The following is a 25,878-nucleotide window of genomic DNA, read 5'->3' on the forward strand; positions in this document are numbered from 1 at the left end:
TTGTAACTAAATGATATATTGCTCACACATGCCATGGTTATATGTGGAATTGCACCCCAAAATACATTCTGCTGCTTCTCCTGAGTACGGGGATACCACATGTGTGAGACTTTTTGGGAGCCTAGCCGCATACGGGACCCCGAAAACCAAGCACCGCCTTCAGGCTTTCTAAGGGTGTAAATTTTTGATTTCACTCCTCACTGCCTATCACAGTTTCGGAGGCCATGGAATGCCCAGATGACACAACCCCCCCCCCCCCCCCAAATGACCCTATTTTGGAAAGTAGACACCCCAACCTATTTGCTGAGAGGCATGGTGAGTATTTTACAGCGCTCATTTATTTGTGAAAATTAAGAAAGAAATTTTTTCTCTTTCGTTCATGGACGTTCCGTTACCATGCGGAAGATGCACTGTCCAGGATGCTTCCAGCATAAAACCACAGGAGGGTAAGTACTACTACCTTGCTTCGGCAAGAAAACAGAGCTGGGCATCCCTGGAGAGGTGAGTAAAGGGCTATATTTTTCCCTTCTCCCCTCCTTCCCCTTCCCTCCTTCCTAGACTGCTGAGGTGGGGGTTGCCCTGGGGAGCCCCACCTGAGAACCAATATAAAGTATAAGTGCATAGATATTGCTTACCTGTGTCCATGTTGTCAGCTGCTGCTTCACTCTTTCAATGTAGAGAGCTGCATAAGAGATTCTGCTGCTGTGTGTTTGTACCATGCTGGATTGTTTGTATACCTGGCGGCCATTTTTTTTGTAGCCTCTATTCAGAGCTCGGCGGCCATACTTCAGGGGTCTATATGCACTACGGCGGCCATTATTTTGTAGCCGCCCAGCGCTGGAGGTGTTGCTCACACGGCGCCCAAGGTGGGGCTGTACCGCGTCTCCTGGCTGCTCAGCGGCCTGCGTGATGCGCCCCAAGAAGGACGCTTAGAACGGCTTTCCTCCAGCAGCGTCTCCCCATGAAACTGGGGCCTCTAGGTCCCGCTCGGCGGCCATTTTTTTGTAGCCCATTCAAGTATTACAGCACTGGTGGCCATGCTTTGGGGCCTCAAAGACACACGCTGCTGACTAGCAAACAAGCTGATAAGGACAACAGCCTTGTAGATAGCAGCCGTTCAGCAGACTGACAGTTATATTCAGCGGACAAGAAGCAGCTCAGCTAAACGGCACTGCACTGCTGGTTCCAGGGTGGTGAGTCCTCTGGGGGGTACCCCTCATCTCTGCTGCAGTTAGGAGGGTGGGTTGTCCACCTTGCTTGAAAACCGTGTGGGCAACATGGCGTCAGAAACAGACGTTTCTTTCCCTGAAACACCTGAGCTGGCAATTGATGCCCCTGTACCCGATGTATGGTGGACGCTAGGTCGGCAATCCTAGAGGCCTTCATTGCCAAGGTGGAATCAGCGTGTGGAAGAACGGGGGCTAGAAAGTGCTCCCTCCCCCCGCCATCTTCTGGGGACAAATCAGATATGGAGCCAGGTCTAGCTACCACTCGGGACCCTGACTCTGAGGTATCTGACGGTGCAGACCTAGAGCGGCCAGACAGTGAGGATGACTCTGGACCCAGGTCAGCTCACCAGAAGGCTCTGGTGAGTGACCTTATCAACGCAGTGCGAGATACCCTAAAGATAGAGGGGTCTGTAGAAGCAACAGAAGCGCCGGTCCCCTTTGGGTTCCGTAAGGCGACCCGCACTGCTAAGGTGTTTCCTTGTGTGTCTTATTTAGACAAACTTTTATACAAGGAATGGGACAGACCACAAAGGACCTTTTATGTACCTAAAAACCTAGCGGTACGTTACCCTCTGGAGGAGGGTTTCTTAAAGAAACGGACCTTGTCCCCCATAGTGGACCCTCCTGTGTCCAGACTAAACAAGCTTACTACCCTTCCGGTGGAGGGGGCTCCTGCCTTCAAGGACCCGGCGGACAAGAAGGCAGAGTCGATATCCTGTAACCTACACACTGTAGTAGGTTCAGCGGTACGCCCAACTATAGTTGGGGCACTGGTGTCCCAGACACTCACGGAGTGGGCAAAGTTACTGCTCATTGGGTTACAAACACATCACGCTTCCACCCACGAGGTAGCCCTAGCGCAACAACTGGTACAGGGTTTAAGATTCGTGTGTGGAGCCACATGAGGTGATGAGGACGTGACGTGACGCCTTGAGGGTGGGAGGTGCCGATTGCTCCATGGCTGCTAGCGGCGTCTGCCGCGCCGAGTCTCTGACGATCCCATCAACGGACCGACGGTCATCAGCGTGAGAGGCTGATTAATCGGAGGACCGTGCGGGAGACTTATCCCCTCGCAAAGACCCGACAACGCGGAGATTGACCAGAGCGCCCCACGATCCCCAAGTGAACTGTATGTATCACATGGGACGGCCAAGCGGAGCACAGTGACATTATCAGCCGGGGCTACATCAAGGCTTCCCCCCCACGGAGCGGCATAGTCCAGCGGTGTTCGGCGAGATGAACTGGGGGATTGGTGAGGCGCTCAGTTGAGCCGAGTGGGGTCGGGCTCCTTGCCCCCCCCCCCCCTCCCTATTCTCACTACCCCCTTGTAATGAGCTTATGAATGAATTTTTCTGCCTACTGTCATGTCTAATCTTGGGATGATTTCAGGTGTGGGACACTCTGGGGTCTAGCCGTTGATCTAACCCAGGCATGATATGCTGAAAGAGCAGGAAGGATACAATATCTTTCTCTGGTTGCTTTATTTAGTTGTTCTCTTTTTTTTTTTGTTTTTTTTTCTCTGTGGTTTGTGTTTTTGTTTGCTGTAAAACAACTGGGGGCAGTGATATAACAGTAGAGGGATCCGGAGGCTGGACGAGACGCTTAGTTGAGCCGAGTGGAGGAGGGGTGCTATCCCTCCCCCCCCCCCCCTCCCCCCCCTGGGAGCCCACCACCCCACCCCCTTCCGCTTCTATGTTTTCAAGCGGATGTACCTTTTAAATGCTCAGCTCTAGGAATGAACTCTGTGCAGTGTTCTGCAGATTACAAGTTGCAGGATTATTCCCATTTGGGAGGTAGCCTTTTCTATATTTAACACCTTTTTGACATACCCGACGAACGGCAAGTGATTGAGAGATTTGAGTAAAACTCTGGTGTCCTTGCTACAGGGACCAGTAAAGAGGTCTGATGAGACTCTTTTTCTCTACATATAAACTTATCTTTTGCCCTATGAACACTAGCGGAGGGGGGCCCTCTACCTCACGAGATTAAAAATAGTCTGAAGACACACAGGAAGGCTCAGGCCCATTTTTTCTTTTTTTTTTTTTTTTTTTTTGAGCAATAAGGAAAAACCGAACAGAAGCATCACTGTATTCTCCAGATACTTTGTTCACTTTATACATTTGATAAACCGCAACAAAACCACATGCATAGTGAGCACCCTCTACTGGAAGGATAGATCCCGCAGGTGTAACAGCCCGGTTTAAAAGTTGACGATGAACGGTGAAACAGAGGGGAAACCAATACCATTTCCCAGGAAAACAGGATCAAATGGTTACGAGATGTACCCTCTTTTTCTGTATAAATTTCTCCACTGTTAAGTCAGTTCAGCCAACACCTGGTACGCCGTACGCCCTCACTGCCATAGAGCCTGAGATAGACAATAAGGCTAGATTACTGTGACGAAGGGAAGAAAAAGGAAGGGAAAAGAGGGGAAAGAAAAAGGAAAGGAAGGGGGACAGGAAAAAAAAAAGAGAAAAAAGGGGAAGAAAGAGAAAAATACTCAGGCCTTGAAGTAGGGGTCTGAACAAGGCAGAGCAGAAAAAAAAAGAGAAAAGGATAATAAATAAACAGTAATTCGTTAAAACTCCTTCAAACTGGGGAAGAGAATCAGACCCACCAACAAAAGCATAATGAATAGATCAACGAGGGGTGTAACCACCAAAACACCTAAAAACAATCCAGGAAATACTTCAATACAGCAATATATGACCCAAGAAGGGAGTCTTAAAAGCCCAGGTTTAGTAAAAAAAAATGAAAAAAAGAAGAGTGAGACAAGAAAGGGGGAGAGCAGTGCCGAGAGCTCCAGAGGAGAAACGACAATAGAAAGCGAACAAAGTAAACCTGTAGAGCAAGCTCAAGACACACAACCCCCCACGAAGGCAGAGATGAATACCATGCTATTAAGGATGGAAAACCTTATAAAAACCGAAATTAACAGAATAAGATTAGATCTAGGTGGGCTGCTGGAAAGAGTAGAAACGACAGAAAGGAGAATGGAAGAACAGGACCAGGAAATAAAATTACTGAAAAAGCAAGTTAAGGTAATGAGTGACAATCAAAGAATGACAGCATATCGGATAGAGGACCAGGAGAATCGCAACAGGCGGCAGAACCTCAGAATCCGTGCGATTAAAGAAGAAAAGGGGGAAGATCTTAGAGCAATTATGAATTTAATATTTAACCCCCTGCTAGAGAAAGCAGCAGATGCGAAGCCCCTCAAGATTGAAAGAGTACACCGTATAGGAAATCTCCAACAGATAGAAAGATACGGACCAAGAGATGTTATTGTGCGATTTAGGAACTATGTGGACAAAGCGGAAATCTGGGGAAAGCTTAGGGGGAAACCGGCCCTGAGATATAGAGAGACTGAGCTCCAAATATTCCCCGACCTGTCGAAAGAAACGTTGGCAAGGAGAAGATACTTGAAACCCCTGCTAGAGTTAATGCGGGCACAAAACATTAAGTACCAATGGGGTTTTCCTGCATGCCTCATTGGAATAAAGGGGGGTAAAACCGCTCGACTAAGACACCCGGAAGAATTGACGGAATTCTGCCATAAAATGGACTTAACAGTACCTGAGCTACCGGATTGGGTGGATTAGTCTAGTGTAGATTGTTTCCATACTTGATCAGGGTGGGGGGGTGACAGGGGGGTGGGGATGAGGGGGGAGGGGGAGCAGCTAGGGGAGCACTTGGGTGCACCACCACAAGGGAGGAGCCGATGGTGAAGGCGAGGAGGCAACCAAGAGCGGCTCCCAGGCCAGGGACGGGCCAGGGGGATGGGAGGGGGAGGGAAGGGGAGGATTGGGGAGAGGGAGGGGGGAGGCAGGGGAGTCTTCTACCAGTGGCTCCCAGGCCAATAGTGGGCCAGGGAGGGGGGGATGGGGAATTGGGAGGGGGGAAAAGGGAGGTGGGGGAAGGGAGGGTAATGGGAGGGGGACCATCTGAACGACTCCACAAGAATTCTTTTCAAACTCAAAAAAAAAAATAAAAAAAAAAGAGAGATAAATGACAGATATTAAGTTCTTATCATATAATGTAAAAGGATTAAACTCCCATATTAAGAGACATAAAATTCTTGCTGAACTTACGCAGTATAAAGTAGACATTGCCTACCTACAAGAGACCCACATTACCTTAGAGTCCAATATAAAGCTGTTTTCATCTGAATATCCCGTCTGGTATTATGGAGATACAGTCTCATCGAGATCTCGGGGGGTTGCCATAGGATTTGCAAGAGGAGTTAGATACACACTGGTGGACAGATTGAATGATCCGGAGGGGAGATTCTTGTTCTTGAAAATAAAACTAGGAGAGGAGGACTACACTCTGGCAAATGTGTATGCACCCAATGTGAATGCGGTTAAATATATTAGTAAAATCCTCAGAAAATTAAAAAATTTTGAAGAGGGACATGTGGTGTTGATGGGGGACTTTAACTTCTGTATGTGCCCGAGCCTCGATAGTACGTCCCAGGCTCAGGGGAATAACGGTGAGCACCTTAAGCTACTGAAAAAACAAATGATACAAAACCAAATGGTGGATGTCTGGCGAATCCTTAACCCCACGACACGAGATTATACGTTTTTTTCCCCTGTGCATGGGACGTACTCGAGGATCGACTACGTCCTCGTAGACCATAGACTTTTGGAGAGGGTGGTCGAAGCAAGTTGTGAGATCATAACGCTATCAGACCACGCCCCTATAACCATGAAAATAAGCACATCCATACAAAAATGCATTCCACCTGAATGGAGATTGGATGAAAGTCTGTTGAGAGACGAGGTTGTGGTCGAGAGAGTACAGAAAGAATTGGAATGGTATTTTTGGGAGAATGACAAGGAGGGAATCACAGGAGCAACCCTGTGGGACGCCCACAAAGCGTATATAAGAGGGATATTTATTGCAGAAGGGGCAAAGAAAAATAAAATAAGAAGGAGTAAATTAAAAACACTAAAAGAGGAGATATATAGGCTGGAACAGGAACATAAATTACAGGGCCAAAAGAGGGAAACACTCCGTAAGTTAACCTTAACAAGGGATGAATATAAAGCACTTGCCGGGCAAGAAACTAAGAATTTCATAGACAGGATAGAGAGTGAAAGATATGTCTGGGGAAATAAACCTAGTAAAAACTTGGCCAGAATGATAAGAAAAAAGAAAACCAGGAATTTTATCGAAAAAATCAGGAATGGGGATGGGGACTTAGTATACGCGACAAATAAAATAGCAGAATCTTTCAGAAGCTATTACGAAAAACTATACAATGTCCAACAGAAGACCAGGGACCCTGCCGAAAAACAGGATAAGATCAGGGAAGTATTAGGGCAAACTAATCTACCGAAGATAGAAGAGTCTGAGATAGAAAGAATGGAGGAACGTATTACTGAACAAGAGATAAGTGAGGTCTTAAAAAATACTCCCAAAGGGAAGAGCCCGGGACCAGACGGCTTCACGTCGGCCTACATACAAAGGTTTAGTACTATCTTAGTCCCTAGACTATGTCAATATTTCAATGGGTTGGGGCGAGACTATGAGATGAGCAGAGAGGCATTAACAGCTACGATCACTGTCATTAAAAAAGAGGGAAAGGACAATACGAATTGTTCAGGGTTCCGACCCATCTCACTCCTGAATGCAGATACCAAACTGTATGCAAAAATTTTGGCCGAACGAATGAAGGGGGTGATGACTGCCATTGTCCACCCAGACCAGGTTGGTTTCATACCTGGGAGGGAGGGAAAGGACAATGGGGTCAGGGCACTTCTTCTCATGGAGCAGATCAAAGAAAGAGGGACCCCCGGTCTATTCCTGTCAGTAGACGCTGAGAAAGCGTTTGACAGGGTAGACTGGGAGTTCCTGATACAAACACTAGAATGTATAGGAATTGGCCCAAGGATGATCAAATGGATCAAAACGCTCTATTTCCACCCTTGCGCTAGGATCAAGATCAATGGATCTTTATCCGCACCCTTCGAGATGAGAAATGGAACCAGGCAGGGCTGTCCCCTGTCCCCTCTTCTTTTTGTTTTATCATTGGAACCCCTGCTGGCAATGGTCCGACAAAATCCAGAAATATATGGAATAGAGGTTGGAGAAGATGAGCACAAATTATCCGCCTTCGCAGACGACATTTTATTTTATATAAGTAGCCCAAGAGTCACTCTCCCGAAGTTAATAGCTACTTTAAAACAATATGGTGAGGTGTCAAACTTCAAAATGAATACAGAAAAGACGGAGATCTTAAATATCAATATTCTTAAAGAAGAAGAACAATATCTGCGGAAGAAATATAATTTTAAATGGCAAAAAGAAATAAAATACTTGGGAATAAAACTGGCAAATACCATCAAGAAAATATATAGAATAAATTTTATCCCCCTGCTCAACGAAATAAAAAGTGAAATTAAAAACATATATAATAGTCCAATTTCGTGGTTCGGGAGGATAAATGTAGTAAAAATGGTTCTCATCCCAAAAATCCTATACAAGTTTCAAATGGTCCCAATATACCTACCACCGTCATTCATTAAAATAATTAACTCCCTCATAATGAACTATATTTGGAATAATAAAAAACACAGGGTGTCTGCTCAAATTCTAAAACGGGCCAAGAAAAAGGGAGGCTTAGCTGTACCCGACATCAGATTGTATTATAATGCTTCGGTTCTCTCACGGGTTATAGAATGGGCTAAAGAATCCCAGGACAAAAGATGGATAAATATTGAATGCACATTAGCAAGGGCACAGTTAGGGAGATTAATTTGGAATCCACCACAACACAGATCCTTACACACTTCAACACACACAATTACTCATAATGCATGGAGGATCTGGGATAGACTTCACAAACAATTAAAAACAGAATTCAACTCACCCTTTATTGATTTAAAAGAAAATGAATATTTTATTCCAGGGACAAAAGAAGTAGGGGGAAATTGGATCACAAATAGAACACAGTTAAAAGATATAACACTAGATGGCAAAATTAGGACACTTCACGATATTAAATATAGGATTGGAATTAGGGCGCTCGACGAGTGGAGATACTTGCAGTTAGTGTCATTCGTCAAGCGCCTACCACACCCTTTGAGGTCACAAGAGGATTACACCTTATTGGAACAATTGTGTAGCATCGAAAGCTCAAAAGGAAATATATCTAAAATCTATAATTACTTGCAGAAAACGGAAGAGTTGGACACGCTAAAATACATCCAAAATTGGGAAACGGACTTAGGGGTCCCAAGGGGGAAAACGACCATAGGAAGAATCCTGAAAATGACTCACACCTCGGCAGTAGATGTAAGAACTGCCGAGATGAACTTCAAATGTTTGACGAGGTGGTACGCCACCCCAGATAAAATGGCAAAATTCAGAGGGGGAGAGTCAGAGAAATGCTGGAGAGGTTGTGAGTCAAGGGGAACAATGGCACACCTATGGTGGGACTGCCTGAAAATTAAAGCTTATTGGAAAAAAATCTTGGCCCTGATAAAGGTAATAACAAAAAAAGAAGTGGAAGATAACCCATGGGTAGTTCTCTTTCATGGGGGGGAGATTCCAGAGAAGGAGTACAAGGGTTCACTGATCCCTCATTTATTGAACGCAGCGAAACGATTGATTCCCCTTAAATGGAGAGACGCGAAAAGTCCGCAAATGTGGGAGTGGATCGACTCCGTAGAGGACACTTATAGGAGAGAGAAATTAAAATACGGGAGCTATAAACACGAGGTAGGGGAAAAGGATATATGGGTACCCTGGATGGAATTTAAAAAGTCCTGGAGGTTCGCAGAAAACCTGAGAGAGGAATAGGAACGCATTTTTCAATTAAGGGAAGGAATTCTTACAGTGGAGTCGTGGGATGGTCAAGGGAGGGGGTGGGTAGGGGGGGGAGGGGGGATTTAGTTGGGGAGGGGGGAGATGGGGTGCTGGGTATTTCTTTGTCACGCAGATAAAACCTTTTAAAAATTCCGTACTTACTATAAAAGAGTGAGTTCTAAACGGTGAAAAAAAAAAAAAAAGATGAAAATATAAAAATAAACAAATAAATAAAATAAAAATAACAAGTATAAAAATTTGCAAAAGAAATGCACCACAAATGATGCTAAACCTGATGTAGAGACGGAGTTATGAATAAAATCATGAGCAAGTCTCTCGCTGTGGTGAAGTCTGAAGTGGCAAAAAAAAAAAAAAAAAAAAGATTCGTGTGTGAATCAGCCTTGGACACTATTCCTCTGCTGGCCAGAGCCTCTGCTCAGGCTGTGTTGTTACGCCGTCTACTGGTTGAAGAATTGGTTGGCGGACCAAGCTTCCAAGAAAGCCCTAATGGACCTGCCCTTTAAAGGCGATAGACTCTTTGGAGCTTGCCTGGATGACATTATTAAGGATGCCATAGGAGGTAAGAGCACCTTGCTCCCTCAGACCTATAAGGGGAAGGAGCCACGTTGGCGACAGGGGCCCTTCTTTACCGCACCCTAGCATTTTTTTCGCCCGCCCAGCGCTGCGGGTAGCAAACCACAGGCCAATAAAGCGCCTGCTCAGGGACATAGATGTCCCTGGTTTCGCAAACCCAACAACCGTTAACAAGACCACGTCCGCATGAAGGTGCAAATTCGCAACCCGGTGGATATCTCGGGTCCCCGACCGGTGGGTTCGCGAGGTAGTCTCATCAGGGTACAAGATAGAGCTCCTACCTTGCCCACCAACACGGGTTGGTTATCCCTATCCTAGTACAGGATCGGTTTCAGGGGTTTCACTCGAATCTGTTCATTGTACCAAAGAAGGAGGGCGTTCGTCCTATCCTGGACCTCTGGGCCCTCAATTGCTTCATGAAGGTACAAGGATTCCGGAGGGTAACAATCCGCTCTGTCATTACTACCCTCCAGCCGGGGGACCTTCTGGCATCCATGGACATCAGGGATGCCTATCTACATGTTCCCATATGCACAAAGCATCAGAAACTTCTGCGCCTTGCGGTTGGGGAAGACCACTATTAAATTGTGGTTCCCTCCTTTGGCCTGGCATCGGCACCAAGGGTGTTCACCAAGGTGATTGCCTCAATTCTCGCCCTACTAAGACAACGTGGCATCGCTGTCGTGGGCTACTTGGACGACCTGCTTCTGAGGGCTGCTTCAGCCTCAGAATTAGAGGTGAGCGTGTCTATAACTCAGGCCCTCAGACACTTGGGTGGCTACTGAACATTCAGAAGTCAGTAATCGTAACGACTCAATGCCTAGTGTATCTGGGATTGATTCTGAACTCCTCAGAGGCAAAGGTTTGCTTCCCTGTGGAAAAGTTGCAGATCTTCGGGCTGCGGTGCGGTAGTTGACATTCCAGAAGGGTCGTCACTCCGCTTTGCATGTGAGTCCCTGGCCTCATGGTGGCCTCCTTCGAGGCGGTACCATAGGCGCTATCTCACACGCGAGTGCTACAGAAGGCAGATTCTGTCCAGATGGGACTAGTGCCCATCATCCCTGGATTATCAGATCCGGGTGAGCCACCTGGTCAGGCCCTCCCTGGTGTGGTGGCTGACCCCACCGGCACTTCTGTCCGGGAAGTCGTTCCTTCCTTATCACTGGATAGTCATCAGGACAGACGCCAGCCTTACCGGTGGGGGAGTCTGGGGGGTTCAGTCGACCCAGGGTCGCTGGTCTCCAGAGGATTCCCATTTGCCGATCAAGGTCCTGGAACTTCAGGCGATCAGGCTGTGCCTCTCTACATGGTCTCAGAGGCTACGAGGGCATCCAGTCAGGATCCAGTCGGACAACGCCACGGCGGTGGCGTATGTCAACCATCAAGGAGGAACAAGTAGCTCGGCTGCAGCGTCAGAAGTCGCTGACATCCTAAGGTGGGCAGAAAGGAGCATACCGGCACTGTCAGCCTTATACATTCCAGGTGTGGAAAACTGGCAGGTGGACTACCTGGGTTGCCAGATGCTGGACCAAGAAGAATGGTCTCTGCACCCGGAGGTGTTTTTCAGCTCCTTTGCCCAAGAGGGGGCACGCCAGACATAGATCTCCTGGCGTTTCGACTCAATCGGAAGGTATTGAGGTTTGTGGCCAGGTCAGGTGACCCATGGGCGGACGCGACAGACGCGTTAGTAGCGCCGTGGAGTCAGTACTGGCTAATCTATGCCTTCCCTCTTCTAAAGCTCCTGCCTCTTCTGCTTCGCAGAGTGGAGGCAGACGAGATTCCTATGATCCTAATTGCTCCGGATTGGCCTCGGCGTCCATAGTACGCCGATCTAGTGCGGCTAGTAGCAGATGTCCCTTGGCGTCTACTGCTGAGAGAGGACCTGCTGTTACAAGGTTCCATACTGCATCCTGCTTTACAGTCACTGGCTTAGCGGCATGGCTTTTGAAATCCAGGTACTGAGAGACCGGGGCCTGCCGGATTCTGTGATTCCTACCATAAGGAAGACTAGGAAGTTAACCTCTAGGAGGATTTATTATCGCACTTGGAGAGCTTACTTAGCCTCTTGCGAGGATATGAAGTGGAATCCACTGACTTATTGGTTAAGGGACAGATATCTGCCCTGGCTGTTTTTCTTTCAGCGATCCCTGGCGACTCACTCTCTAGTGAGAACATCTCTACAGGGGGATCGGCAGGTGGCCCCTCCGGTCCGTCCTCCACTACCTCCGTGGGGATTTGAATAGCAGACGTACCTTGGCGTCTACCGCTATGAGAGGATCAGCTATCGCAAGGTCCCATAGGCTTTTCGGGCAGCTGTTTAGAGTTAAAAACTGCTCAGTTGAGGCGCTCTGTTTTGGGGTGAAGTTAAATTTTTTGCTGTTCCCACCCCTCATTTTGACACTGCTTTGGGACGTCCCACCAAGTCAAGATTAAGGCTGTGTCCGTCCATGAACGAAAGAGAAAATAGGATTTTATGCTCACCGTAAAATCTCTTTTTCTGAGTTCATGGACGGACACAGCACCCTCCCCTCCTTTTTATGTTTGTACTACTTTTTGACGAACTGATCTGCGAGATGCAGAGAGAGGGGTTATACCCATAGGGCCCGCCCCCTGGTTGGGGCTATAGGGTGTGTATGATAAGTTAACCTTTTAGATAGGTTTCTGCCTAGTCAACTCCTAATGGAAGGCTAATACCCACCAAGTCAAGATTAAGGCTGTGTCCGTCAATGAACTCAGAGAAAGAGATTTTACGGTGAGCATAAAATCCTATATTTTTTTTTCAATTTTAAAATCTTTGTGACAAAAAGCAATATGTGCAAAATACTCACCATACCTCTCAGCAAATAGGTTGGGGTGTCTACTTTCCAAAATGGGGTAATTTGGGGAGGTTTTGTGCCATCTGGGCATTCCATGACCTCCGAAACTGTGATAGGCAGTGAGGAGTGAAATCAAAAATTGACACCCTTAGAAAGCCTGAAGGCCGTGCTTGGTTTTGGGATCCCGTATGTGGCTAGGCTCCCAAAAAGTCTCACACATGTGGTATCCCCGTACTCAGGGCAAGCAGCAGAATGTATTTTGGGGTGAAATTCCACATATAACCATGGCATGTTTGAGCAATATATCATTTAGTGACAACTTTGTGCAAAAAAAAGAAAATTCTCTTTCCCGCAACTTGTGTCAAAATATAAAATATTCCATGGCATCGACATGCCTCTCAGCAAATAGCTTGGGGTGTCTACTTTCCAAAATGGGGTCATTTGGGGGGGTTTTGAATTGTCCTGGCATTTTATGCACAACATTTAGACGCTTATGTCACACATCACTCACTCTTCTAACCACTTGAAGACAAAGCCCTTTCTGTAGCCCCATACACACTATCAGTTTTCCTGATGGGTTTCTCTTCAGGTTTACCAAAACCATCTAAGGCTGGGTTCACACTACGATTTTCCCGTCCGTCAGCCGCATACGATTTCAGTATTGAAAACGTACGGGCCCGTACGGGAAAACGCATACATAGACAATGCATTGCAAATCGTATGCACTCAGATGCATCCGGGTGCGTACGATTTGCTGGCAAAACGTTTTTTAACAGTACGCAAAACCGTGTTCGACCACGGTTTTGAGGCCGTTTTTGAAACCGTATGGCAAACGCATACGTTTTTTTTTAACATGTAAGTCAATGGAAAATGCACATATGTGCGGTTCCATACGTATAAACCGTATGCGTTTTTCGTCTGCGCATGCGCATTTTCACGGGAAAAAGGACCACCCACCCTACTCCACCCACTTCCTCCTTCCAGAAGTCTCAGGAAGAACAGTGACGTCTAAAGGACACTGCAGCCACCTTTCTCCACCTTGTAAAGTTTTTATCTGTGAGTACTGGTTTCCATTTTGTAATTTACGTCATCATTAACCCATGCATAGTCACCATACTGTCCCAATAGCCCTATAATTTCAGAGTAGCTTGATATATAGGCGATTTCGTGAAAACTTTGCATTTTTCTGCTGCAAGTTTAGCCTCATATAAACTTTTTATGGGTATGTCTACTTATTTAACCAAATACAATAGTGTTATAATGCTGCAAAAATGCCTGCAGCAGTTGGTACTCTGCATTGTATTGCAAATATAGGTGGTTTAGGTTTGGCAACAGCTGGAGACCCCCTTTTTTTAAAACCCCCTGGATTTCAGCTACATTTTATAAATTTATTAGAAGAAATCCATGCCACGTGTGTCCCCCTAAAAATGTACTTGTTCACACATGTGTCTCCATATGAATGTCCATGCCACAGGTGTCCCCATAGCAATGTTCATGCTGCAGGTGTTCCCCATAAAAATGTACATGCCACATGTGTCCCCCTAATGTCCATGCCACAGGTGTCCCTATCTCAATGTTCATGCTGCAGGTGTTCCCCATAAAAATGTACATGCCACATGTGTCCCCCTATGCCCATGCCACAGGTGTCCCCATCTCAATGTTCATGCTGCAGGTGTTCCCCATAAAAATGTACATGCCACATGTGTCCCCCTAATGTCCATGCCACAGGTGTCCCCCAAATGTTTATGCAGCCGATGTGCCCTTAAAAATGTACATAGGTGCCCCTATGTTTAGGTGGATAGGCTTAACTTTTTACCCTTAAATCATTATATATATTGTTTGATGAACCTGCTGTCTCCATTCCAACACATAGTTTCACTATTAATAAAACATTTGTCTTTTATGTATATCCTTATACTACAGTTTCGTTTCCAATATTTAATTAGAACTTTATTTTCCTATAGGTTTTATCCACATGGCTAGTTCGAGTGAAAAAAGTGCACACTCTACACATGTCATGGATGTAAGTGTTTAACTTCAAAATGTTATGTTGTTGAGCCTATTTTATATAATGTTTCATGTTCCTTTTATTCTAATATTTGGTTTTCAATCTTCAGAATCCAAGTCCGGAATTACCTGACATCATTTTAACAGAGCCTGCACCTGTGAGTGTAAGGCCCCGTACACACGACCAAACATGTATGCTGAAACTGGTCCGCGGGCTTGTTTTAGCATACATGTTTGGTCGTGTGTAGGCGCGAGCGGGCCGAATTCCAGCAAACATTTGCCCGCCGGGCCTTTTCCCAGCGGGCAAATATTCCTGGACGTGTTTTAAAACCGTCCGCTGGAATCCTGCCCGCTCGGACATGTACAGTCGTCAGTACAGACCTACCGTACATGTCCGAGCGCCCGCCGTCCCTCGCATGCGTCGAATGACTTCGACGCATGCGTGGAAGCCTTTAAATGGCAGGCCCGCCCACGTCGCCGCGTCATCGACGCGGCGACGACGCGGACACGCCCCGCGTAGTGTTTACGCGCGGACTTCTGTACGATGGTTAGTACAACCATCGTACAGAAGCCCTCTGGCAGGCATGTACGGTGAAAACGGTCCGACGGACCGGTTTCACCGTACATGTTTGCTCGTGAGTACCCGGCCTAAGTATATTTTTTGCTCTGTAAAGTTTATATGTTGATCAAATGGGCCCAATCTAATTTTTTTATTTAATTCCTAGCCTTCTACGTCCTTGGGAGATGAAACCCAAATCCTATTTTCATAGGAATTGACCCAAACACCGACTATTGAGGTAATTATTTTGTATTGTCTTGTTTGATATATTCAGCAATGAATGTATGATTGTGTAAGGATCCTCCACTTGTCCCCACACTTGTCCCCAACTAATTTTTTATTTAATTTTGGATTTTGTTTTACTAGCCACCTCCACCCCAAAAGTCAACACAGCGAAAGAGGCCAAACAAAGACCCTGTCCCTGCCAAGGTGGCAAGCAAGGTAAACTAAACTAAACGTGACGTGTGAATGATTTTGAAATGCTTCCCCATTATTTTAGCTAAGTGCCACGTTTTTTACAGAAAAAAACAAAAGAAACAAAGGAAACTTTTCTTATTGACCCTACGGACTTTGCCACAGAGGATGTCATCCAGTATGTCTAAGAGAGGCCTTCTCTGTGGGACAAATCCCACAAGAAACACCACGACAACACCTGTACAAGGAGAAAGTGGGAAGAAATTTATGTCAAATTATTCCCTGATTTTGCCTCCTATTCAGATAAATTGCAGGATACCATTGGTAAGAAATTTTTTATAACAGGTTCAAAATAGAAGATATACTATAGAATGTTTTTTACTCTCATGTTGTATCATAATTTACAGGAGACCTGGTCGAGAAGAGATGGTGTTCTGTCCGGGACAGCTACTTTAAATGGGTCAGAGAATCCAATCTGCCTAGTGGATCTGGAGCAAAAAAGACGACCTACAAACATGCCAAGAGATTGGCTTTTTTGACAAAGGTCCAGGAATTGAGGGCATAAGTGATATTGTTATAAATATTCATCTTAAAATTAATAAATCTAATCTTTCTCTCTCCCTACCTGTCTCCTTCACTCTACCTCTCCCCCTCCTTCTCTCTCTCTCCCTCTCTCTCCCCTTCTCTCTCTCCCTCTAGCTCTCTCCATCTCTACTTGTCTCTCCCTCCTCCTCTCTGTCTTTCTCCCCTTGTGTCTTCCACTACCTACCTCTCTCTCTCTCTCTCTCTCTCTCTCTCTCTCTCTCTCTCTCTCTCTCTCTATATATATATATATATATATATATATATATATATATATTTATTCTCTTTTATTTTTGGTTTTAGAACATCTACAAATACGGGTAGCTTGCCTCCCCCTGCTGAACCAACAGCTCAACCTGAGGCCATTCTGGTTGAAGAGACCCCTCAACCTGAGCAGGGTGGATCGCAACATCAACCACCTACAGTCACCAGTAGGCTTCGCTCCTCCATTCGCCATTCATCAAAAAAAGGAAAGGACAATCAAATGTTCCAATGCATCCTGGATGGCATTGAAAAATTGGAGAACATTTGCACATCCAAATTTTTACATTTGGATGTGCGTGTTCTTCGATTAGAAGGCATGATTGGAGGCCCCCCCCAAGCCCCTCAAGGGATTTCTTAATGACCCTAATACCCTATATGGAGAGGATGAGTGAGGAGCAGCAGGCTGTTTATAAACAGCAGCTTATAAAATTTACTCATGAATTCCTTAACCCCCCACCCACCCAAGCCCCTATGTATCCACCTGCATCACCCTCCTTTCCACAGCAACCCAGAAGTTGGCCATATAGCTCATATGTCCGACCTTACAATGAAACCTTTGAGAAAGGGCAAACATACCGGAGAATGTAAGGGTTTCACTCCAAAAAGTTGTTTATGTTTAATTTTTATGCCCTATACTACATCTTTCATTCCGCACCTTACTATCCACCCCTTGAGTGTGCTTGCTGCAGGTTTGATTAGTTGCGAACATGTAGACAGAACATATTAACGTCATTGTGCTACATTCAGGTCACATTACGGTCTGCCACCTCAATGCAAGAGTACTTGAGGGTGTGTGTGAACTTTGACCCTCACATACCTTTGCCTTGAGGTGGCCGAATGTAACGTGACGCAAATGTGGATCTGTGATGTCAATATGGTCTGTCCCAGGTTCCAATAAATTAAACCCGAAGCAAGCAGACTCAGGGGGCCGATTTTAGGATGGATGGTGCCGAATGAAAGATCTAGTTGGTTAACATTATAGGGACACCCACATTGGGATGTGTTCTGAGTCCCAAATCCTTAAGTTTCCATTATTCTTTGGAGAATAAATATTGTTATTTAATATTTATATTTTTTTTGTAATGTTAAATTATATTTGTTAATTTATGAAAAGAGCCGTTTGCTACTTAAAAAAAAAAGCTTTGAATTTAAAGTTTAACAGTGTGGTGTTTTATTCAAAAACATAATAGAACTATAATACAATGGACACAATTGTGATGTTTCAGCAATGCAGGTATGGGATTTCCAGTTGTCTCTTGCAATATTCATCTGTGAATATGAAAAAAAATAATTCATATTTTGAAAGTATTACAGAAAATAATTTTTATAAATAAATAATTATACTTACATTGTATGCTGCCATGGCAATGCACCTTGCTCTGATGAAAAGTAGTTGCAAAACTGTTCACGTATCTGCATCACTGAAACACTTGATCTGATTGGGTTAGGCTCCAGTCCAAAAAGTTGAACCTCTGCTATTTCCTCCATGGTGGGGATGGACGCTGGCTCCAAATTTATTACAAAATTATGCAGAACCACACAAGCTTTAATGACAGAGTCCACGGATTCCGGCTTTACTTGAATGCTGGTGGTAAGTATGCGCCATTTATTAGTGAGGATACCAAAAGCACATTCCACATACCTGCGTGCACGTGTCAATCTATAATTAAAGACACGCCTTTGGGCATTAAATCTTCTCCCTGAGCATGGCTTCAACAAGTTTTCCGCAATTTGAAAGGCCTCATCAGCCACTATCACATGAGGCAGGGCAGGTCCATCAATACCCGGTAGTGGTTTGGGTCCTGGAATCTGGAATGTGCCAGCATACAGGGCTTTGCCAAGGTTAGACTCCTTGAACACACGTGAATCATTGTTCTGACCGTAGGCCCCAATGTCAACTGCCAAAAATTTGTAGCTGGCATCACAGATTGCCATTAGTATGATGGAAATTTTTTTTTTGTAATTGTAAAATAAAGAGCCACTACCAGAGGGCTTCCTGATTCTGACATGTTTTCCATCTAGTGCACCAACGCAATTTGGAAAGTTGGCGTGTCTCCAGTATCCCTCTGCTGCTTCATTCCAAATTGCTGTGGTTGGCTCTAGAAGATACTGGCGTTGAAGGTTCCTCCATATCGCCTCACATGTCTGTGGTACCAAAGTAGAGATGGTGGATTTCCCCAATCTGAATTGGTAATGGAGCGAAGAAAAGGACTCTCCACTCGCCAAAAACCTAAAAAAAAATCTAAGTATTGTCAATTTTTTTTATTACAACAGTGAAAACATAACGCAATAGACATTAGCACGTTCACGTCCTGCAACAAACTATTTGTGGTGCTACCTACACTTCATATGATTCTGAAAAGATAGATGTGTCTCTGGGTGGACTTGAACCACCAACCTTTCAGTTTTTGGCTGAATGTGCTACAATTGCACCACAGAGACTATACTATCTTTTCATATATGCCGCTGGTGTGTAGATATATATATATATATATATATATATGCATACATATACATACTACATATATATCGATATATTTTTAAAGACATATATGGCGATTTTTTCAAAAAATGATAAAGGGAAAGCTTGTCCTTTTGGAACCTTTGGTCACATTTGATGACTCCTATGAAATATATCTTTAAGGGGTTATTGGTTGCTATGGGCTACTACACTTCAAGAACAATTTTTAAACATATCACACAAACACATTATATACACAATTGAAGTGGAAGATTAAACATTCTTACCTTAGGGTCACCACAAGGCGCTGTTCTGGCGACACTGCGAACCGTAGGTGCGTATCCTGCCGCTGGATGTCATCACGAACAATCTCCAAGAGGACATCAAAACTAGAGGGAGCCATCCGCACATACCGCTGAAATTTATCAGGGAAAGTACGAGACTTAGATGGGGACTCATGATGTAAAGGGTGGGGAATCGCATGGTGAAGACTTATGTAAGTGGGGACCGGGACTCTGAAAGAAACTGTGATGTAAGGGGGGACCCATAAGTGCTGCCCATCAGTGCCCATCAGTGCCACATATCAGTGCAGCTTCATCAGTGCCACCTCATCATAGCCCATCAGTGCTGCCTAACAGCGCCCATCAGTGCTGCAGATCAGTGCTCATCGGTGCTGCCTTTCAGTGCTCATCACTGCTGCCTATTGGTGCCCATCAGTTCAGCTTATCAATGTCCATCAGTGCAGCCTCATTAACGCACATTGATGAAGGTGAAAAATTATTTATTTACAAAATTTTATAACAGAAACTAATGCCGCGTACACACGACCGTTTTTCGGCATGAAAAAAAATGACATTTTTCATCATGAAAAAAAACAAAGTTTTTGCAACTTCATCATTAAAAACGATGTTGCCCACACACCATCGTTTTAAAAAAAATAATGAACAAAGCGCGGTGACGTACAACACGTACGACGGCACTCTGAAGGGGAAGCTCTATTCGCCTTTGGGCTGCTTTTAGCTGATTCCTTGTTAGTAAAAGACGCTTTGCGCTTTTTTGTCTGTTACAGCGTGATGAATGTGCTTACTCCATTATGAACGGTAGTTTTACCTGAACGAGCACTCCCGTCTCATAACTCACTTCTGGGCATGCGCGGGTTTAAAACGTCGTTTTAGCCCACACACGATCATTTTTTACAACACGAAAAACGACATTTTGAAAAACGACATGAAAAAATGCAGCATGTTCGAATTTTTCAGAAGCCGAAAAACGATGTGAAGCTCACACATGATCATTTTAAATGACGTTTTAAAAAATGTCATTTTTTTTCATGACGAAAAACGACCGTGTGTACGCGGCATAAGAAAAATATTTTTTTCAAAATGGTCTGTCTTTTTTTGTTTGTTTAGCAAAAAAATTCAAAACCACAGAGGTGATTAAATACCACCAAAAGAAACCTTTTTTTGTGTGAAAAAAATGGTAAAAATTTCATATGGGTACAGTGTTGCATGAGCGTGCAATTGTCACTCATGCCGCGTACACACGACCGTTTTTCGGGTTGTAAATGACTTTTTTTTAATGTCATTAAAAACGATCGTGTGTGGGCTCCAGAGCATTTTTCACGATGTAAAAAATGGGCATTAAAAATTTCGAACATGCTCTAATTTTTCACGTCGTTTTTAACATTGACGTTTTTAACGTTGTAAAAAATGGTCGTGTGTGGGCTTTAACGACGTGAAAATACTTAGAAGCAAATTATGAGACGGGATCGCTCGTTCTGGTAAAACTAGCGTTCGTAATGGAGATATCACATTCATCACACTGTAACAGACTGAAAAGCACGAATCCTCTCTCGCCAAACTTTTACTAACACAAAATCAGCAAAAGCAGCCCCAAGGGTGGCGCCATCAGCATGGAACTTCCCCTTTATAGTGCCGTCGTATGTGTTGTACGTCACCGTGCTTTGCTAGAGCTTTTTTTTTTTCACGATCGTGTGTAGGCAAGGCCGTTTTAATGATCGGGTTGAAAAAAACTTTGTTTTTTATAGACCATTAAACACGTAATTTTTTACAACTCGGAAAACGGTTGTGCGTATGCGGCATCAAAGTACTACAGCGCTACAAGCTGAAAATTGGCCTGGGCAGGAAGGGGGTGTACTGTAAGTGCCCAGTAAGCAAGTGGTTAATCCAAAAAAAAAAAAAGGAGAAACTTCACATACAATGAGAATTAACCACTTCAGCCCCCGAGGATTTGGCTGCTGACCAGAGCACTTTTTACAATTTGCCACTGCGCTGCTTTAACTGGTAATTGCACAGTCATGCAATGTTATACCTAAACAAAATTTGCGTCCTTTTTTCCCTACAAATAGAGATTTCTTTTGATGGTATTTGATTGCCTCTACGATTTTTATTTTTTGTGATATTAACGTAAAAATACCGAAAATTAGGAAAAAAAACTATTAGGTAGATTCAGAAAGAGTTAGGCCGGCTTATCAGTAGATAAGCCGGCCTAACTCTGAATCTACGCCGGCGTTTGTTTAAGCGTATGCTCAAACAGAGATACGCTTAAACCAAGCTAAGATAGGACGGTTTGCGCCGTTCTATCTTAGCTTGCAATTTTTCAGCTGGCCGCTAGATGGCGCCTTCCATAGCGGCCGGCGTAGAATATGTAAATGAGCGTGTACGCCGATTCCCGAACGTACGCGAGCCCGCCGCAGTCGAAGTACGTCGTTTCCATAAGGCCTTAGGCGGCCTAAAGTTATTCCACCTATGAAGTGGAATAACAATGTTAAAGTATGGCCGCCGTTCCCGCCGCGAGGTTCGAATTTTTTACGTCGTTTGCGCAAGTCGTCCGCGAATTGGGAGTTACGTTGTTTACGTACACGTCGAAATCAATAGGCCCGTACGGCGTACTTAGCCGCAATGCGCACTGGGAAATGTAGGCACCCGGCGCATGCGCAGTAGAAAAGACCGTTAAAAAACGTGAGGTCAAGCCTCATTTCCATACAACACGCCCCCCTCCAAGTAATTTGAATTAGGCGCCCTTACGCCCGCTCGTTTTAGGCTACGCCGCAGTAGATTAGCAGGTAAGTTGATTGAAAATCACTACTAGCCTAGCTAATTTACGGCGGCGTAGCCTTAATCCACTCTACCTGAATCTACCTATATATATTTTCAACCTTTTGTTATAAAAAAAAAATACAAAATTCCAATTTTAGTCATACATTTAGGCCAAAACGTATTCAGCCACATGTCTTTGGTAAAAAAATATGTCAATAAGCGTATATTGTTTGGTTTGCGCAAAAGTTATAGCGTCTACAAACTAGAGTACATTTTCTGGAATTTACGCAGCTTTTAGTTTATGACTGCCTATCTTATTTCTTGAGGTGCTAAAATGGCAGGCTAAAATTTGGGGGAGTTTTGTGCTATCTGGACATTTCAGGGCCTCCGTAACTGTGATAGGTAGTGAGGAGTAAAATCACATTTACGCGATTAGAAAGCCTGAAGGCGGTGATTGGTTTTCAGGGTCTTGTACACGGCTAGGCTCCCAAAAAGTCTCACACATGTGGTATCCCTGTACTCAGGAGAAGCAGTAGCATTTTGGGGCGTAGTGCCACATATGCCCATGGCATGTTAGAGCAACATATAATTTAGTGACAACTTTGTGCAAAAAAAAAAAAAGTGTGGTTTTCCAGAAACTTGTGGCAAAATATAAAATATTCCATGGACTCAACATGCCTATCGCCAAATATCTTGGGGTGTCTTCTTTCCAAAATGGGGTCATTTGGGGGGGGGGGGGGTTATGAACTGTCTTGGCTTTTTATGCGCAACATTTAGAAGCTTATGTAAAGCATCACTCACTCTTCTAACCACTTGAAGACAAAGGCCTTTCCGACACTTTTTGTTTACATGAAAAAAACTTTTTTTTGCAAGAAAATTACTTTGAACCCTCAAACATTGTATATTTTTTTAAAGCAAAGGCCCTGCAGATTAAAATGGTGGGTGTTGCAAAAAAAATTCACACAGTATTTGCGCAGCGATTTTTCAAACGCAATTTTGTTGAAAAAAAAAACACTTTTTTAAAGTTTAATACACTAAAACACACTATATTGCCCAAATGTTTGATAAAATAACAAAGATGATCTTATGCCAAGTTCATGGATACCAAACACGACATACTTTAAAATTGTGCACAAATGTCCAGCGGTGACAAACTATATACATTTTGAAAAGCCTTTTTAAGCCTTTAACCACTTAAGCCCCGGACCAATATGCAGCTAAAGGACCAAAGGTGTTTTTACAATTTGGCACTGCGCTGCTTTAACTGGTAATTGCGCGGTCATGCAATGTTGCACCGAAACGAAATTTGCGTCCTTTTCTTCCCACAAATAGAGCTTTCTTTTGATGGTATTTGATTGCCTCTGCAATTTTTATTTATTGCGATATAAACGGAAAAAGACTGTAAATTTGGAAAAAAATCGATTTTTCTTATAACAAAAAGTAAAAAATATTGAATAAACTAAATTTTAATCAAACATTTAGGCCAAAATTTAGTAAAAAAGATCGCAATAAGCGTATATTTACTGGTTTTCGCAAAAGTTATAGCGTCTACAAACTAGGGTACATTTTCTGGAATTTACACAGCTTTTATTTTATGACTGCCAATCTCATTTCTTGAGGTGCTAAAATGGCAGGGCAGTACAAAACCCCCCCAAATGACCCCATTTTGGAAAGTAGACACCCCAAGGAAACTGCTGAGAGGCATGTTGAGTACATTGAATATTTTTTTTTGTCCCAAGTGATTGAATAATGACCAAAAAAATATTTTTTTTACAAAAAGTTGTCACTAAATGATATATTTCTCACACATGCCATGGTTATATGTGGAATTGCACCCCAAAATACATTCTGCTGCTTCTCCTGAGTACAGGGATACCACATGTTTGGGACTTTTTGGGAGCCTAGCCGCGTATGGGGCCTCAAAAACAAAGCACCGCCTTCAGCATTTCTAAGGGCGCAAATTTTTGATTTCACTCCTCACTACCTATTACAGTTTCGAAGGCCATAAAATACCAAAATAGCACAACCCCCCCCCCCCCCCAAATGACCCCATTTTGGAAAGTAGACACCCCAAGCTATTTGCTGAGAGGGATGTCGAGTCCATGGAATATTTTATATTTTGATACAAGTTGCGGGAATATGACAAACTGATTTTTTTGGCACAAAGTTGTCACTAAATGATATATTGCTCACACATGCCATGGTTATATGTGGAATTGCACCCCAAAATACATTCTGCTGCTTCTCCTGAGTACGGGGTGTAAGATTGGGGGTTGTTAACTCTCGTGGTATGCGTTTTTTCAGTGATTCACACCAGTCAGGAACTATGTTTTAAGGCCATTTTTATTAAAAAGGCAATAAAAAGTTCAATCAAAGGTTTCCCACGCAGGGGGTTCATCTCTATCAAATCTAAACAGAAAATACTAGCCCACCTGGCTCTCTGTAGCAGTACTTCTGCATGTTATCCTGGTCACCCAGACCAGCGGACTCCTCAACGTAGACGGCTTCCCTTCAGCGTCTACAGCTCTGCCTCTAGCAGTAGCCAACGTTCTGGCTGTCTCCTACAGCCTCTCTGCCTCTTGCAGTTACCAACTTTCTGACATATATCATTTAGTGACAACTTTGTGCAAAAAAAAATCAGTTTGTCATATTCCCGCAACTTGTGTCAAAATATAAAATATTCCATGGACTCGACATGCCTCTCAGCAAATAGCTTGGGGTGTCTACTTCCCAAAATGGGGTAATTTGGGTTTTTTTTGTGCTATTTTGGCATTTTATGGCCTTCGAAACTGTGATAGGTAGTGAGGAGTGAAATCAAAATTTTACACCCTTAGAAAGCATGAAGGCGGTGATTGGTTTTTGGGGTCCCGTACGCGGTTAGGCTCCCAAAAAGTCTCACACATGTGGTATCCCCGTACTCAGGAGAAGCAGCAAAATGTATTTTGGGGTGCAATTCCACATATGCCCATGGCATGTTTGAGCAATATATCATTTAGTGAAAACCTTGCGCAAAAAAATAAATAAATAAATAAATATTTTTCCCGCAACTTGTATCAAAATATAAAATATTCCATGGACTCGAGATGCCTCTCAGCAAAGAGCTTGGGGTGTCTACTTTCCAAAATGGGGTCATTTGGGGGGGTTTTGAATTGTCCTGGCATTTTATGCACAATATTTAGAAGCTTGCGTCATACATCACCCGCTCTTCTAACCACTTCTAAAGACAAAGGGCCATATTCTCATAGAAGTTACGATGGAGTATCTCAGGATACTCCATCGTATCTCCCTTTTTTGGCCCGTGTATCTATGCGACTGATTCTTAGAATCATTTTCGCATAGATACACTTAAGATCCGCCATCTGTAAGTCACTTACACTGGCGGATCTTAAATGTAATGACGCCGGCCGCCGCTAGATGGCATTTACGTGAAGGACTCATTTGCGTATGCAAATGATCCTTCTACGCCGATTCCCGAACGAGTTTGCGTCGCGTAACCGTCGCTAACGTCGTTTGCGTAAGCGGAAACTTACTCCTGCTATATGAGGAGTAAGTTTCCGCAAGTCCCACGTAGGCCATGTTACGGATGGCGTCGGGTCCGCGTCGTGTTTTTTCGTCGGGTACGTCGTTTCCGTAAGTCGTTCTTGAATACGACTTTACGTCAATGACGCACACGTCGGCGTCATTGACGTTTTCCGCCGAGAACTGGAGCATGCGCACTGGGCTTTTTGAAGCCCGGCGCATGCGCAGTTCATTAGAATCGGGGGCGCGCTTAATTTGAATACAAGCCGCCCCCTTGGAAATCCGCCAGGCTATGCCGGGGCATTTACACTCCGCCGTCCCAACTTACGGAGCAAGTGTTTGGGGAATACAACACTTGCTCCTGTAAGTTGGGACAGCGGAGTGTAAGTGCCTTAAGCGCAGCCCGCGGATTTTTAGAGAGAATATGGGCCAAAGCCCTTTCTGACACTATTTGTTTACATAAAAACATATTTTTTTTTTTTGTTAAGTTAAGTTGAACCCCGCAAACATTATATATTTTTTTAAAGCAAAGGCCCTACAGATTAAAATGGTGGGTGTT

The 25,878-nt window shown here is 44.2% G+C and overlaps 1 protein-coding gene, 1 long non-coding RNA gene and 1 other non-coding gene across 3 annotated transcripts; 1 reads left to right on the forward strand and 2 right to left on the reverse strand.

Moving 5' to 3' along the window:
- Window positions 1–15,091: 15,091 nt before the first annotated feature.
- Window positions 15,092–17,391, forward strand: LOC120939573. The gene is made up of 5 exons (XR_005749272.1): window positions 15,092–15,258; window positions 15,387–15,461; window positions 15,542–15,758; window positions 15,842–15,978; window positions 16,320–17,391. It is a non-coding gene; the product is annotated as an uncharacterized LOC120939573 (long non-coding RNA).
- A 36-nt stretch (window positions 17,392–17,427) lies between these two features.
- On the reverse strand, window positions 17,428–19,221 carry LOC120939574 (putative nuclease HARBI1). The gene is made up of 3 exons (XM_040351979.1): window positions 19,029–19,221; window positions 17,629–18,510; window positions 17,428–17,549 (listed from the first exon to the last, which is right to left on the reverse strand). The coding sequence occupies exons 1-3, from the start codon at window positions 19,142–19,144 to the stop codon at window positions 17,546–17,548; spliced, it is 1,002 nt and encodes a 333-aa protein (XP_040207913.1). The 5' UTR covers window positions 19,145–19,221; the 3' UTR covers window positions 17,428–17,545.
- On the reverse strand, window positions 18,651–18,722 carry TRNAF-AAA. The gene has a single exon. It is a non-coding gene; the product is annotated as a tRNA-Phe (tRNA).
- Window positions 19,222–25,878: the final 6,657 nt, after the last annotated feature.

Source organism: Rana temporaria, chromosome 5 (genome assembly GCF_905171775.1).
Source record: "Rana temporaria chromosome 5, aRanTem1.1, whole genome shotgun sequence".
Classification (NCBI taxonomy): Eukaryota; Metazoa; Chordata; class Amphibia; order Anura; family Ranidae; genus Rana; species Rana temporaria.

Coding starts and splice junctions, on each gene's coding strand:
- LOC120939574 (XM_040351979.1), bottom strand. CDS start 19,144: ATGGCTCCCTCTAGTTTTGATGTCCTCTTGGAGATTGTTCGTGATGAC. Junction 18,511..19,028: donor CGCCTTGTGGTGACCCTAAG/GTAAGAATGTTT, acceptor ATTTTTTTTTAG/GTTTTTGGCGAGTGGAGAGT.